At 44.4% G+C, this 17,288-nt stretch overlaps 1 protein-coding gene across 1 annotated transcript in view; it reads right to left on the reverse strand.

Moving 5' to 3' along the window:
* LOC119177118 (uncharacterized) overlaps positions 1-17,069 on the reverse strand; it is a 33,799-nt gene extending 16,730 nt beyond the window's left edge. The window contains exon 1 of the mRNA XM_037428505.2: positions 16,971-17,069. Coding sequence (XP_037284402.1) covers positions 16,971-17,033 — 63 coding nt within the window. The 5' untranslated portion in view covers positions 17,034-17,069. The remainder of the gene's footprint in view (positions 1-16,970) is intronic.
* Between the last annotated feature and the right edge of the window lie 219 nt (positions 17,070-17,288).

Raw genomic sequence — 17,288 nt, forward strand, 5'->3', positions numbered from 1 at the left:
GATATAATAAGATAAAAAACACAGAATATGGTGCAGGAGACATAGAGCAATGAGAAAAAGATGAACAAATAAATACAACAGAAATAAAGGTAACAATCGCATGAAAAGATACTAAAGACAGAAAATAAACATAAGAAAAAAGAGAAAGCATTAAAAAGAAACAGGCACAAAAAACACAAAGAACACAGAGCAAGACAGAAAAATATAGAATGAAAGAAAAAACAGCAGAGAAAGTAACAAAAACAAAGATTTAGGAAGACGTAGAAAGAATAAAATATAGGAAGGGGCACGTACGAGAACAAAATAGGAAAAAAGAGAGAGCAAGAAAGAGAAAGAATACAATGGAGAAAAAAATAGATAAAAAAAGAGAAAAATTCAAATACAAAAAACAGAAATCGATAGAAAAGAAAGGGAGAAAAAATAAAGAGAAAAAAACACGGAAGGTCAACCAGCCGCGTTGTACAGCAAAGTGCCTGAAGTGCGGGGTTGCCGTGACTAGTACGAGATTGCCTTGTCTATTATTCCGTTTCTTTCTTTTTGTGTCTTAGTCCATGCATAGCCTACCACATATGGCAGCCTTGACCATATATGTTAACACTTTTAAATAGTTTCAGTCAGCGCCACTAATGTACAGTGAAATAGTAGAGAAACTTGCAGCGTGCTTCGCATTACACATTGTAACCTTTTGAAGTCCTTCCACAAACCACAAATGACAGGGACTTTCCACGACTGCGTGCACACTCATAGCAACGAGGAAACAAAAAAAAGTCAAACGGGAAGTAAAAAGAAATGAGCAGTTCCGGTATTTACTCCGTAGAAACCGGTTCTGTCGTACGCGTACTGGCGTGGGATGTATTCCTATTTCAAAACGTTACCTACTGGCTGCGTAGTGAATAGTATCCACTACGCCACAATCTGTAGTTTGCAGCGCTGGTGTTGCGAGAAGCATTTAGCGCAGCTATAAGACGGCGTTGCTATACTGATAATTCTCAGGTAATGTTGCGACAAACAAGAGACCGGTTCCCATTGCTAAGTGACTATAAGATAAGGTGGCATGACGACCACATTTTATAAATATGGTTAGCCACTTCACTGTCTATAGAGCATACAGTGTTTACGAATATAGTGCATGTAGTGGAACTTATATTCGCCGCTTAATAATGCCAGGTAAACCTTGCTTACCTTTTCATCTATTTCTCTCGTGTCAACTATAGACTTGAAAAAGTTATTTCATTCACTGACTCTTTTGATACCTTCGTACCATCAATTGAGTTTCCGAGAGCAGATGAGTCGAAAACAGCAGAACTCTACTTAAAAAAAAAGGTTCAGGGCTTCTGATATTCCCGCGTTATAAACTTCAAAACAGTAACTTTTACGTAACGTTTATACGCGTTTTATAGGCAATGCGTAAAAATTTGACCGAATGGTTTTCGAGGAGAAAAAAAAGAAGAAAATATCTCTAGAAGTAAACTGGCATGTGTACGGTGCGTCGATAAGTAGTAAACTCACCCTACTTAATAGCTAACGAACTATAATTCAGAAATGTAGGTTCATATAAATTACATTTAGACACGCACTGCAAATAACGTATTATAATGGTTAAATGCGCAAGCCACATAGGAAGGCAGAGAGCAGGGGACGTATAGAATGCAAGCAGCTTTATATGGAAAGTGTCTGGTTGCCTACCCTAAAATGATGAGCTTGGGGAAGGGGAAATGCTAGATAAGCGAGCGAGAGAAGATGAAAAGAAGTGTATATTTAATGCGTTGACTTGTGTATAGCTAGAAATCTGGTTGGCGGCACAAATTTTGAGATATGTGCCGTCATACTTGCAGCCAAAATGCACTTGTTCCCATTACCTCGGCGATTCACCTCCAATATATTTTCTTGGAAGTAACCTAACAACGGCGAACTTTTGCTTCAATTTTGTCACCACTACCACTGTCTCTGCATAAAAACGACATAACTAAAGTGATTTATGGCGATTCAGCCCTAATTACAGCACGTCACAAGTCACCACGTCGGTTCGAACGAGAGAATGGACTCTGGCGGACGAACTTTGATATAAACAAGGAAAATGACGCACTGTAGTGGAAAGAAACGCAAACCTTCTCTGCGCGTGCTCAGACATGTCAGCGCCACCCATTAGTAATACATAAGTGGGCGTCTAGACAAGGGATAAGTGTTCAGGAATCGTATTTCTTCCTCTAAGCAAGGCCCAGGGCAATCACGCGCATCCATTACTAACGATGTACCAAGCATCATCCATTTAGACGCGTTCGTAAGTGAAATAGAAAGTTCGGTTAGTTGGAATATATTCCAACTAACCCAATTTTCTATTTCACTTCAACCATGCAACTATAGTTGCATGGTTGAAGAAGTGTGCAAAGACGAAGACGTAGAAACAACGAGTGCTCGTGCTGGGCTCTCTGGTTTTTCGCCTTTCAGCACTGCATGAACAATGTGTTTTTAAGTTATTCTGCCTGCCTCAACTGCCCCCTCATTGAACTTTGGCATGCATTTACGCTGTAAAAGATGTAACGAAACATCAGACTGTAATTATCTTGATTACTCTCTTTCATTATCCATAATTTTCTGATTAATGGGGGAATTTGTTCTGTTTGTTTCTCTTCTCATGTGCTCGTGTCTCAAAGCCTTTGCTTCTTTCAAGATTATCATGTTTTCCTTATTGTAGCTTCCGAGTGTCAGAGAACTGCTATGCTCCCTCCACATAGTATACCTAACGTTAGAATTGGTGGTTGCTAAAGTAAAGCGGTTTGTTTTTATAAAGTATAACGGAGATTTCACGGGTCAAGACAGCCATGTTGGAACGGCCTAAAAGCTTCTCATGCATTCTTCTACTGCTACCACATGACTCAAAAAGCGGGAGTTTTATGACTTACCGCATCTAAACCAATTCAAGCGTCACATGTCATGCGATTTGGTACAATGGCTTAAGACCGCTGGCATATCTCGCAAACGCCATAGTTCACCCTGCAGTATACCGTAAAATGGGGTTATTTATGACTTCAGGCGTTACTTTGTGACACGCACTCAGGTTTCTGTATTTTAAATCTCGCGCCACGAGCAGGCACCGCTAAAAAGCAATAGGCCACTCAAAAAACTCACCTGATATGCTAAGTGACCCAGTGGCTACCGCCCCAGGTTCGCGTGCTGCGTCGCTACTCTAGACGCCGCCATGTTAAATGGTGTTTTGGCTTCATTTTTGAAGCACCGTAAACTTTGTGTGCTCGACCCGTCCTGACAAGACAGAGAAAACTGGTATCTACTTGTGATCGTTATTATGTAGGCTAAAGTAAACTTTAACAAATTTGATCATGTCGTATCTGTTAAAGGCTATAGAAAGGAAACTGAAATGTTGATACTTCACGTGGTAACTTTGTGACACGCCAACTGTCGCAAAGTTACCCCAAGCACGGCAGTTTTTACTCCGGTATCACGACCTAGAAAGAGGACAGCAGCGCAGAAAAAAAATGGTGATATGAAATTTTCTTCAGAGAGTCAGCATGGCGACAACAAAAAGTGGTCGCGAAAGGAGATACAAGTGATTCCGAGGCACTCTCCGGAAATCTTGACAACCTATCTGAAACGGACACTGCTACCACTTCCGTAATACCAAATACTGGCAACGTTTCGAGGATACATGTGCGGGTTTCTGAGGAAGAACCTTCAAAAAGGATGACTTCGCTGTAGTAAACTTCGAGCGACAATTTTACCCGGAAGAGTGACAGCAGTCAAACTTGACGGGCACATCGTCAGCACTATGAATAGGACCCAAAGGAATTGCATATGGCCGGATCGCGAAGACGCAATTTTGTACTCAAAAGAAGAAATTTTGTACTCAATTGAATCCTCTAGGCCAGTAGGCAAATAGGGCATCTTTTGAGGTAAAAGATATTGATCGAGGAGGTACATGTATCAATAACGTTCTATATAATTGTGACGTTGGTAGAGCAGAAGCCGATTGTACATAAGTGAAATAAACTTTTGATGGGGTAACTTTGTGCCGGCCTTTTCTTTCCGATTACATTCGGCCAAAAACAACATTGTCACAAAGTTGCCCCACACGATGAGGCAACATTGTGACAGCTTTTAATCTGAATATATCTGTTTGTAATGAAAACGCATATTTGTAGAACATCCCATGGTGTGAGGGAATGCCTTCGAAACTTTGTGCCGTTGTTCATTTGTCTTTCTATTGATAATTTCTCAGCAAGGGAAGAAAAACTTGAGAAATCTGTCAGAAAGTAAGCCCACTTTGCGTTACAATTTTAAGCAATCGTTCTCTGAGGCAAGGCTTCCAACTGACGCTGAAGCATATGGGACAGCTCACGTGCACGAATGCCATGGCCAAACTAAATTTATACAGCGTTTACAATGGTTGCCTAGAAACTATAAACGCTTCTAATTTGTAAAATGAGTGCTCTCCGACGTTAGTAATTATTGTTAACGTTTAACGTCGCAAAACCCCGATATGAATATAAGGGATGCCTTTGTGGAGGGCTCTGGAAATTTTGACCACCAGGGGTTCTTTGACGCACACTAAAATCTAAGTTCATGGACATCTGGAATTGCGCCTTTATCGAAATGCAGCCGCCGCAGCAAGCATTCAAGTATACAAGTACTTGAACGGTATACAAGTATTTAGGCGCAACTCCTACTAATACCCTATCGTGCAATACACACATAGACAGTATTTGTTCTTCTGCATACCGCAAATTACATTTTCTACGGCCTAAGCTCAGCCCCCTCCAGCTGTAAAATTACTTGCTTATAACAAACTAATTAGGCCGAAACTTGAAAATGCATGTGAAGTGTGGGACCCCTTCACTAAGACTAACATTACTCACCTAGAGAATCTGCAAAGAAAAGTAGGCAGGTTTATTAGATGCGGAGCATCTAATACTCGAGGCTTGTAGTGCGGCGCCGTCCGCAAGCTTCCTCCTCCTTCTTCCACCATCTGTGCATCCCTTCCTCCTCTACACACCGCGCGCGCTTCACTCCTCCACCATCTATGCACCCTTCCTCCTCTACACACCGCGTTCGACAGCTGACGCGCGCATGCACCGTCACCCACCATCTGTGCCGCGCGCGCTTCTCCCCTTCGAGAACATTCTACAATTCTCCTGATTCTCCAGTGGACGCGCATGCGCCGTCGCGCTGTATATATACTCAAGGTCGGCGCTCGCTCGCTCAGTTGCCGCTCGTCGGTTGGTTTGTACGGCGCGTGGACGTCCAAGGTCGCGGTGAAATGAATTCCAACGAATCCACAAACACAATGATCGACGTCCCTTCGATCAGCGCCGCCCTTTCGCATACGTGTGTACGTGTTCACTCATTTAACACCCCCTCCTACAACCACGTTAACCAATTTAGCCATCGACCCAAGTAAGTCGCAATTTAACACCCCATTTGACAACCACGTTAACCAATTTAGCCATCGACCCAAGTAAGTCGCACTTTAACACCCCGTTAACCAATTATATGCTCCGCATCCTCCTCAGTGTTCCCCCGAGGGAAGCTGCGGGCTATTTTGTTATTCCTAATTTTCACCGTAAGACTCACTCACGGAAGTAATGCAGGCTAACAACATTACATACCTTGCACTGAGACGAAAAGCTGCACGTTCAGAGAGAGAGAGAGAGAGAGAGAGAGAAAAAAGGCAGGGAGGTTAACCAAGCTTGGCTCGGTTGGCTACCCTACACTTGGGGTGGGGGAAAAGGAGAATAATAGAACGAAAAGAGATAGAAAAGAAGAGGAGTAAGAAAGAGAAGCATGAATAGTCAGCTCGAGACTACACAGCACGGTCTTGCACAGTTCTTTCACAAGTGGTCGTGAAGTCTGGTGGTCCTTAAAAAGTACAAGACGGCTTTCGTGGCTTTGCGCGTATGGGAAGCCGTCGGCCAAGGTCCCAGGATCTTCTCTTCTGTAAGCGGCCGTGAATCCAGCTGACAGAGCTTGGCTTCCATAATACGTCGTTCGGTCTGTTATGCTGGGCAATGACAAAATGTGCTCAAACGTTTCCTCGCACGCGCAGATGTTGCATGCCGAAGTGCTCGCCATTCCAAGGAGACGAGAGTACGAATTCGTAAATGCCACGCCCAACCTCATGCGACACAGTAAAGTTTCAGCGCATCGTGGGAGCCCGGATGGCAAACGAAGTTGCAAGTTTGGGTCGATCAAATACAGGTGCGTGTTGGAGAAACCCTGCGTATTCCATTGTAGGAGAGATATACGGCGAGCAAGTGATTGTAGTAGACTTGCAGCGTCCGTTCTCAAGAGTGGTATGGGCGTGCGCTGGTCTTGGTCATGAGCCGATCGGGCAGCTTCATCCGTGCGATCATTGCCGACGATTCCGCAATGACTCGGCAACCACTGAAATACAATATCGTGACCTTCCGTGAGCGCTTCGTGGTAGTCTTGCCTTATCTGATATACTGATTGTTCATGTAACCCGTGCTACATAACAAACCGTAGTGACTGTAAGGCTGACCCGGAGTCGCAAAAGATGGCCCATTGGTTAGGTTGCTGGCGAAGAATGTACTTTACTGCACCTTGAAGTGCTGCGAGCTCTGCTGCTGTCGACGTCGTGGTGTGAGAAAACTTGTACTGTAGCAACACATTTTCAGAAGGAACAACCACTGCTCCTGTAGAGCTGTTGGAATTAGTGGAGCCATCGGTGTAAACATGTATGCGGTCGAAGTACCTTTCGTCCAACAGACGCAAAGACAATTGCTTAAGGGCTAGCGTTGACATGCGTGCCTTCTTAAAGATTCCAGGAACTGATAAGCGCACGTCAGGTTGACGAAGACTCTATGGCGCAGTTGCTGGATGCATCGCAAGTTTGAAGCCAGGCGGTAGTATGTCCTGATGTCTTGTCACGATACCGCAGTACGAAGAATGGGGTCTCCGAGCTGTCAAACACGCTAAATGATGTGACGGTAGCCGTGATAAATGCCGAATGTGCGCTCTCAGCGTCTCGACAATGACATGCGCTGTGACCGGTTGTTCTTGTGCAATAACAATAGTTGACACTGTCGATGAGCATCTTGGAAGGCCAAGGCATGTCCGAAGTGCTTGGGCTTGTACGCTTTGCAGTGCACGGATGTTAGTCTTGCACGTGTTGGACAAGACAGGAAGGCTGTACGGGAGAGTTCCGAAAAAGAGGGCTGTGTAAAGCTGCAACATGGAGTGCACGGATGGGCCCTATGATTTTCCGGCGACGAACTTGAATAAATTCAAATGCCAATGAGCTTTTTCTTCAGGTATGTGACATGCGGGCTCCAGGTTAGGTCACGATCTACGATGACACCTAAGAATCTACGAGCGCTCTTATATGGAATTGATCTGCCATCGATGCACAATGAGTAGAAAGACATCGGTTTGCGTGTGAACGCCACCACTGTGCATTTTTCTGTGGTGATAGTCAAACCTTGCTGGCAAAGGCATGTTGATGTCATTGTTGCCGCTTTCTGTATTCTTGCGCGCACTTGAGGTCGTGTCACGCCGGACGCCCTAATGCAGATATCGTCAGCGTAGAGAGATATATAAGCTGTCTGTGGCAGCATTTCGGTGAGCCCCACGAGAACCAGGTTGAAAAGAGTTGGACTCAAAACACCGCCTTGTGGCACCCCACGACTTAGGAAATATTTATTCGTAGACCCATCTTCAGTTAAAACGAACATGGATCTCTTTGTGAGGTAGCTTTTTACCTATCTAAACACACGACCTCCAAGTTCATCTGCTTCAAGAGCATTGAGAAGAGCCTCGTGGGTCACGTTGTCATAGGCACCCTTCACGTCTAAGAACAGAGCTACCGACAGCCGCTTCTGAGCTTTCTGATGCTGAACAGAGGTCACTAAGTCAATAACGCTATCAACTGAGGACCGACCTCGTCGAAAACCAGCCATATCATCAGGATATATGTTATAATGTTCCAGGTACCATTCCATGCGTGTAAGCAGCATTTTCTCCATGACCTTGCCAACGCAGCTTGCTGGTGCTATAGGCCGGTATGATGCCAAATCGAATGGAGACTTTCCGGGCTTCAGCAAAGGCACCAGGCGACTACACTTCCACTCATCTGGCACCATTCCATCATACTTTCTTTACCTCCTTTGAAATCGGAAACTCGGTATCGGAATTAACCCCTCATCTCATCTTTCATCTTCTACATGAAGACTTACTCGCCACCATCATCCTAATTCTTTCACACCTTATTTCACGAGAAGAGATTTATTCAAATTTTTTTCACACGCACCCTAACAGACTGGAATGATTTATTGTAGCATCTAATCATATTGAGATCATTGCTAATTGTGGTACCTATGTTTGTGTTTACTTCAATTTGTTGTTGTTTTTCTTCCCCCACCTTGCTTGGGCATGTATAAGGTCTGCTGTATTGAATAAAGAAAAAAGAAAGAAAGTACCATACCCACCAAGGCGGGTGATGTCGACACTATATGGAGTTGGTCCGAGTGAAAATTCGCTTAATGAGTTCGCTCAATCTCCGGTCACAGACACGATGCAAATGTCGGTTTTGCTGCAGCAGGTCTTTGGCAATATCATGAACAAAGAGTCAAACCGCAGAGTAAATCTAGGCTATGAAGAGGCTCGTCAACGCAGACGTAATGGTATCGAAATTTGTTGATAATAGGTATTTTTTGGCTGCTGTGTGATGATTATTTAGATACCGCATTTAAATAATGTTTTATTTTAATACAAAATCTGGTCCCTTTTTCGATAAACTCAAAGCTTCATTCGTAATTGCCATAGGCTGAACTTTCGAGCCCTCATGAGTACACGAGAGGAAATTTGAGTGCTTCGAAATTTCCGCTAGGCACAGGGTGAACAAATATGGCTTGACTAAGGACAGCAGCGAGTCGCAAACACCTGATATATGAGACGAGGCAAATGGACCGTTGCAGGCGTCAACACTGTCCAACCAAATAAACGGGGTATCATTCTGTATAATATTGGCCAAGTGCCAAGCCAACCGGTGCTGGGAGGCACGCGCTAGTTACTGAGATCTTCAAGACTTCACCTGTCACTTTTCAGAGAAAACAGCCCCACCGTAACTTTCTCTCCACGCATTGCGTGTGCAATTCTTTAGATTTGCATGTGCAAAGTTTACTAAATTTTGTTGCTGATTTTGTTACGAAAAGCAATTCACAGTGGCGAAGCAGAATGTAGAGAGGGAAAAAAAAGTTTGAAAAGGAGTCATGGGTTTGATTATGTTATGGCTTCTATACCGGCCCCACAGTTCCTATCTTTTAAAATTGAACGAAACTCTCAATAACCAAGATCGAATGCTATATTTCAACTGCCCCATTAGTTATATAAATCCTTAGCAATAAAAAGGCCCATCACAAGCACAAATATGAGCGGGGGATTGGGCGAACGGTTAGATAGGTTTCACGTGGCTTGCCGCTTTTTGTTTTTTTTTGTTTTTGTTTCCTTTAGTATTATTTAACCACTGGATTACGCATTGTTTGCGCACTTTTTCCAGCCCTATAGTTTGCACATATGCCTTTGCATGTCTTGCTTAATAACATTCATCATTTGAGACCCAGTGGTATGCTTGGCGCACTCATTTTCATTTGCACAAGTTTCATTTTCACAATCATAAATGGTGCTCAGCAACACAAATAAGGGAAATAGTTTAATTGTGCAAGCAGTAAATACAAATCCTTCGGGACGAGGAGCAGTATGACCTTTTCTCGAGGTGACGTCTTTATGGCTGCATGCTTGTTTTCCTCTGCACAAATTTTCCCCATGCTTCTTCTAATACCTACGGCCGGTAGTATGCAAATTTAGGGCAGCAAGAAACATTTTTATTTGTCATTGGTATTCCTTCTTAGCAACATGAAGGTGAAGAGAGTAGGGAGCTGTCATTTCATCTGAGGTACGGAAATTCAGCCTGAAGTAAGAGCTGAGGCTCAATCATCACCGGATATGAAAATAAACACCGTTTAAAATTTGCTTTCGTCCCCATGATGGTTATATACATAACCCTTAGATTGAAACATTTTGCAAGCATGTGTCTTTCAAAAATATCGACTCATGAGTGACGAAAGTAATCAGAGTCATTATGTCGGTTTTTTGTGCGTAATTTTCGTATTAGTGTATTACACACAAAGGCAGGTACGCCAGAAGTGTTATCCCATGCACTTTTTGCGTGAATACCTAATCCTGCCTTAGTGCCCAAATATGACCCGCGGTATAGTGGTTTAGTCGTTATGATGTTCGGCTGCGGACGTGAACATAAGAGAGATATAATTTAGGCCGTGGAGGCCGCATTTCAATGGAGCCGAAATGACAAAGGCCCGTGCAACAGAACGAACACCAGATGGTCAAATTTTCCACAACCCTACACAACGGCATCAGTAGTTATCAGTGTGACACAGTGTGAATGGCGCGCGCGTTATCAGTGTGACACAGCATTCTCCATAGGAAAGTGGCCAGTGCCGGGTCTTCAAGTAAGGAGACGCAAGCACGTAGGATGACGATTATTGATGTGTAGCAGAACTACTTCCCAGAAACTTCTTACACTCCAATTTCTCTGAATTCTGTTGGAATTGCAGTGAAGAAAACATCCACCAGCAGTACAGGCGTATCGCAAGATGTAGAAGCAATGCCGGGTATGAAACAATGACAGTCAAGAGACCTGAAACGTTGTCGGAAGTACGGACGCACCGAAAGCCCTCCCTCGGCTCAAAATGAAAAAAAAGGCATAGAATATTGAGAAAATCGAAAGGAAGAGTTCCGGCAGGGCAAGCAAGATGTAAACTATTCTGGCAATCTCTGGCCATTCTTGTAAATCTTAGTCCGGGAAAGTAAAATAGGTTTAACTGTATACAGTCAGGAACACAATAGTTATTGTAGGCTTGGTTATGTTAATGCAAAAATAGTGAATACTTCGTCAAATATTGAATCTAAGTATCACTACGAAGCGTACGCATGGTACATGCTGTACAGCTGACGTTATGCAGCGAAAAGAATGGTTGATCACTTCATGTCGTCACGAACTTGATGAAATAGGCAGTGCCATAAGATTAACACACGTATATTTTCTTTAAGTAGAATCTCGTACTTTTACGCTATAGAAAGATCATTTTTCAATGTACTTTATGACGATCATATGTACTTTTTGACGTTGATATGCATAATCAGCACTACAATGCGATGCTTTTGAAGGACATTGCAAGCATCAATTTCAGTTTTTGGTCGAATGTAAAAAAAAGACGCTGTTTTCTTTGTATTTTTTCTGTGTCTAAACAAATTCACAAAATACTTTAACTAAATAAAGACGAATAGAAAAAAAAGAACGCAACCTCTCGCTTTCATCTGCCGTAGTAGTGCGGACCAAAAAGCTCTGCAATCTAACTGAACGCGGACCCATCCCAACTTAATGGTTGCAGTGATTTGTCGTCGCGTTTATCTTGGTAGAGCAGCTGGGCTTCACTGATGGACGAGTCGTCATGTCTAGCTTGGGCACGTGACAGCTTGCGAAGGCATGCAGCAGAGCGCGGGAACCAAGTTATCATGATTACAAAGCAGGCTGTCGATTTGTCGTATCAAGGCGAACAAACTAGCTTGAATATTAACGGCTGAAAAAACGTCTTCACAGGCGAAATCACTGACCCTAACAACGTTAGCGACCAGCTCCTCAGCAATACAAAACATCACGCTGCCTTCTCTTTTTGTGTCTTCTTGTTTGTTCACTTAAAAGGGCTGTCTTTAAAAAGTAGGACACCAGTATAAACTGACGCAAGAACGCCTATCAGAGCTAAAATCATAGTAAAATGGCTGCTGTAAGCTTAATAGTTGTAAATGTGGCTAATTATTCTTGTTTTTAAGGAATTATAAAAGCATTCTTTTCGATCGCTTGATTATATTCATTTTTTTTTCTTTCTACATCCCGTGTGGTCGGACTCTGTTTACCCCAGTCACCCAGTGATTATGGAAGAAAAGAGCCTTCTGCATCCGCTAGTGAAGCTCGATTATAACGCAGTTAAAATAAAGTATTACATGGCCACAGCAAAAAAAGCTTTCGCTTGCTTTATTTGAAAAAAAAAGAACAGCCTGTACCATTCCATCCCACTTCCCATCTTAGGTAGCGCGGCAACATGTGTGAGCTATTTATCGACTCTGTGTATATATCAATAATACATGCGAGCTCAGGAGATGGCAACTTCGAGAGAAGCTACTCTAGATTTTTTTCGGACGTTTCTACTGCTATATTACGCAATCTTCATGAGGTGCCACATTGTTACACTGATCAATGCCCACTAGATTTGTCCAGGCAAACTGCGCAACCTCGATTAGTGTAACCTACATATCCAAGCGCCACTTATTCCCGCCGCACTCATAATTGAATCGCTCATACGGACATACACGTCAAAAAAAAAAAAACGGTGAACTCAAAGGTGACCACTTCCTTTCAATCCCTTGATGTAGCCGGTAGAGTTATCACTTCACAAGTCCTTCAGATCTTGTTTTATAAATGCTATATTCTCTAGATGGGAAAGCTGCATATTTCAAGCTTCGAATGCATAAGCTACATTGACATCTCTATCACACTTCTATGCGAGGAAAACAAACCCTCTCGTCGAAACGTCAACTGCCACATCGCCCGTTTACGGTTTCTCATCATTTCATGTGACCGAATTTTCAATTGTTGGGACGATGCGGCTTACGGACTCTTGTGTTGAGCAAACAACATGCGGTTTCTGACAGCTTTCAGCACACACATGGAATAAAACACGTATTCCTGATTTACTGTTCCTTCAAACGCCCAGATAAGAACACGGGGTACCGTAACTTTTTGACGCGACTGCGTTGTGGAATTCATGTCGTAGACAATTCGTTGTTGTCGGCGGTGTCCGTGATCTAAAAATCCCGATGGATGCAAAGAATAAAAAGTGGGGTACGAGCCACGATGGAACCAGGGAAATGTGCGTATAGCAGTCTAATAGTTTCCCACACAGCCAAGTCATGGTGCTCGAAATTGTTCAGAAACAGTTTCAAGCTTCTGCAATTCAGGATTATGTCGGCCGGGGAGTCGCGTTTGCATATGTGATATTTTGTTGCAGTAGCGTGGAATCACGCCGGGCATCACACTTGTGAATCGCGTAACGAGTGAGTGGTTTCAAACTGCTTACCCAATAAAAAACGCCCAGTCATAATTCATCATCATCAACATCATCATCAGTTACAGTATCAGCGACATGAGCAGCGACTTGGGCGTACTTACGCGTTGCTTTACCGACACATAGTGAGTACTTCGCAGCTGTGAAATAGGCTTCCGAGTTCACAAAGTCCAATGTCACTCCCACAGACCTTCCTTCCTTCCTAGCACGGCTGAGGTATCGACCGAGATGAGAAGCATGAGAACTTCGTGGCCTCTTAAGCCGGTCTTAAAGAGAAGCTCAAGAGGCCGCGAAGTTTATTTAGCAGCAGGACCCTTATATTGTCGCTTGTCATCCAACAATCTTTTCGGCACCACAGGCCTCACTAAATATGCGGGAAAGGTAATAATGGTACATACACTCTCTTGAATATTGCCGTTGATGGTGACGATGATGATTGGCAACTGACTTAATTATCGCCAGGAAAAGCCAACACAATCAGTCCTTGTCGAAAATGCCCCAGAAGATACATTTATCGACGCCGAAGTCATCATTTAAGGAAAAGTAGTGGTCGTCAGGCGTGCTTTATGCCCATGCCATATTTGTGTCCGCTAAATATTCACATTCATGAAAGCCTACCCCCCTCCTATCGCCGCCTCTGTGGTTCTACAATTAATGCCATACTACTGTACATTGCTGACGTAGTTCGTGCACAAATGTACCAATGACCAGAAACCTTCCGATTCCCCACCTCACCCAACTGCAGCCTTTTTGTAATGGCATTTAGCTGCTGAGCTTGCCGTTGTATATTCAATTCCCAAAGCGGTGGCCTCATTTTAATGCGGGCAAATGCAAAAGCTTTTGCGCGTTTATATTAAAGTGCTCGTTAAGGACCATTAGGCTGTCAAATATAATCTGCGGTCAACTACCACGGCGTGTCTCGTAACTGTATTGAGGTCTTGGAACGTGAAACAGAATAGCTTTTTTTTTTTTCCTTAGAAAACATTTGGTTATGAAAATGGGTCTTACATTAGCTGGATCGAGTAAACTAGGATCTCGACCACTGAGGTACAGAATGGCTAAACAACACCCCGTGGATAAAACAACAACCTTTCTTTTTAAAGAATTAAGGGAAAAGCTTTTCCACGAAGCAATAATGTATATGTGCTCATCAGTCAATCAGTATGCCATTGGTAGCTGACTTTTGTTCACACAGCTATTGACAGCTTGTTAACCGTTCGTGGCACACGGCAAAACAGGGCTTTGAATAAGCGCGACTCAATATACGCACGCAAAAGAAACAGCATGCAACATGGAGCAAAGATATGCAACTGGCCTATCTCGTGTATGTGATAATGCGCACTTTCAGTAGGGGTAGCCGAACAGTTGTGCGAAAATTCGAAATAAAAATAACTACATATTTAAAAAAAGAAATTGCTCAAGGTCCCTATGAAACGCGTCATTACGTTAATGGGCTCCAACCAGTAGACCACGAACTCTGCTGTCAATGCAGCCAACGCAGCGTGAACAGTGCATTGATATGCCACTCAGAGTCATTCAGCCGTCAAAGTTTTCGTTCATTCGTGCAGTTGTCGTTCCGGCCGCATCCCGTTGTTTTGCGCCGGCAATGGGGCCGCTAGGTCAAAACATCACGTCAACGCGAGGCGTTGCTCGTTCATTGAAGCGAACACCAGCAGACGACCCGAAGGTGGGGGAAGGACGTCGCATTGGAAGAGCTCTCGCTGCTTCCTCTCTTGCAGCCGCGAACAGAAAAACAAATGCCAGAAAGGCGTCATGCTCGGCGCTTCCCCCCCTTTTCGTGGTTCTAAAAACGAGCGTCTGCCGCGACCAAGAATCCCTCTCTCGTCTGAGAGCCGCAGCCTCCTAGGCGTTCGGGCGTCTGATATTCGCGCTCACCCGAGCATGTAACTGCTTCTACCGCGTTCGACTCGAGGCCTCCTGTAAGTTCGCTGTGACGAAAAGACAAGGGAACAGATACCGGAGCACGCGACGAGGTCTTCTCTCGGCGGTTAGAGAATAAGCTGTTCCGAAGAAGCAGCGATTCTCGAGGAAAGGCGATGCTTTTAGTCCATGTGCAATGAACGAACTGTGAGTACCTAGTTCTGTTAGAGAAAAAAAAAACAAAAACACGGGGTCATTTGCAATACGCACGGTCACTTTTTTTTTCATTTGTCCGCTGAACTAAGAAAAAAAACAGTTCTTTCTCTAATAGTCTAAATTATAGTGGAATACAATATTATATACATATAAATGCTTGTATATCGGCAGCTGCGCGCGGACCAGGAAAAGTAAGTATCTGTTTCCTTTTGTGTTATCTATACGCATACTTAAGTTCAATTCAAGTTTGTGCATTCCACCTTCCATGGTGGCACTTACGGCGCTTCACTGCTGACCCGAATCGTCACGGGATCGAATCACTGAAGCGGCGGTCACATTTCGAAGAAGGTGGAATGCTCGCCCGTGTACATGAATTTACGCACACGCTAAATAACATCAGATGACCGAAATTTTCCAAGCCCTCTACTAATGCGTCTCTCATAATGCTATCACGGTTTCGGATGATAAAACCCCTACAGTTATATATAACTTCAAAAATAAGAGAAAGGCTGGCCTTCAAGGAAGCAAAGTAGAAACCAAACAAGAAGTAACCAAGGAATTTCGACACGTGTGTGTAACGTCAACCTTGCTGCGACTGAAACTTCTTTGCAAAGTGAGCGCATTAGTTTGGTCAGAACTCCCAGTGAGTATAAATTACAAACTGAGCAATAAAGCAGGCCGGAATGCTCCGATATAGGCTCAAACCTGTCACGAAAATGTTTCAAGAATGGGGATATAACTGCTATACTAGCTTGTACAATAAAATTTCGACCAAGGCACGAACTTTGGCAAAGCACTGCTGCCACTTTTTTTATCTACTGAAGGAGTTAAAATCTCCCTTCGTTCATGAAGCTGTGGGCAGACGCCGCTCCCTATATAGCAGCTTGACCTAAACGACACATTATCTGCACCTGTTGCTCACGTCGGCAAGTTCAAAAACAGGCGTCCAAATAAAGAGCTCATTATTTGACTCAGAGTCACGCATGGTCTGCTTCATTGCGCTTCAGCTACTAATGAACGCAGTGCGAGTGCTGAGGCCTGCAGAAGGGGACGGCGGATTTGGAAAAGCCGCGCTTTGAGCAAAGCAATGCAAGCAACACAGAGGAAAAAGAATACAAAGAGAAAGCGAAATCCACAAGTTTGAAAGCGAAACGAGCGTCACCTGCATGCTCATTGACACTACTGATATTTATCCACGATAGCCGCGCTCTATTGCATAACCGTTGAATGGAATGCGAGTCTGCCGGTGGGCGACAGGCCACGCACCTGTGCAAGCATCGCTCGCAGAGGCGCGTAGCCCTGCCCCGCTCGCACACTCACCTGCGGCGCAAATCAAGGGGCGGCTTGTGGCAGGAAAAACGTAAAACGCCGGTGCGCGCGGGGACGCTCCTTTGACGCTCGTGCGACAAGTGTCGGCGTGGACGCAGCAGCTGTGGTTGCACTCTCACTGGCTGCCACGCCCGCGTGGCAAGACCCCGGTGAAAACGGTCGGCCGCTTTAGCAGTAGTGCCTGCCGCCAAGCCAGCTCGCCCGGAGGGGCCCTCCCCCTTTTGCAGGATGTGCGAAGCTGGCACGGAAACAACTGCCAGCGCGCAAAACAACAGCAAAGCATCACAGCGAGATACGAGGAGAGAGAGGAGGAAGGCCGTGCGCATAGAAGAGAGACAAAAAGGAAAAGAGGCGAGAGAAAACTTGCGTTACCAGTTGGAGGAAGTTATAGTACGCAAGATGGCAGCACCGAGCCGGTCGTAGGCTGTCGCCCATCTTGACCCCCGGCTTCAACGTTCAACTCTTGATAGCGGCAGCGTCGAGGAGTCACGCACTCTTGCATAGAAGCGGAGAGGGCCGGCGAGTTGGAAAACAGTAGCGGCGTCTTATGGGCCAACGTGTCAGTAAACATCCGCTCAAATGAGAGGAACGATGCCCAACGAGGACGCACGTCCTGCGACTTTCGATACGAACTTGCGCAGAGGAATCCTTGTTGAACTTCGTCCTCTTTTAGCGACATGTATATGGTTT

The sequence above is a fragment of the Rhipicephalus microplus genome, chromosome X, assembly GCF_043290135.1.
Source record: "Rhipicephalus microplus isolate Deutch F79 chromosome X, USDA_Rmic, whole genome shotgun sequence".
In the NCBI taxonomy this organism is placed as follows: domain Eukaryota; kingdom Metazoa; phylum Arthropoda; class Arachnida; order Ixodida; family Ixodidae; genus Rhipicephalus; species Rhipicephalus microplus.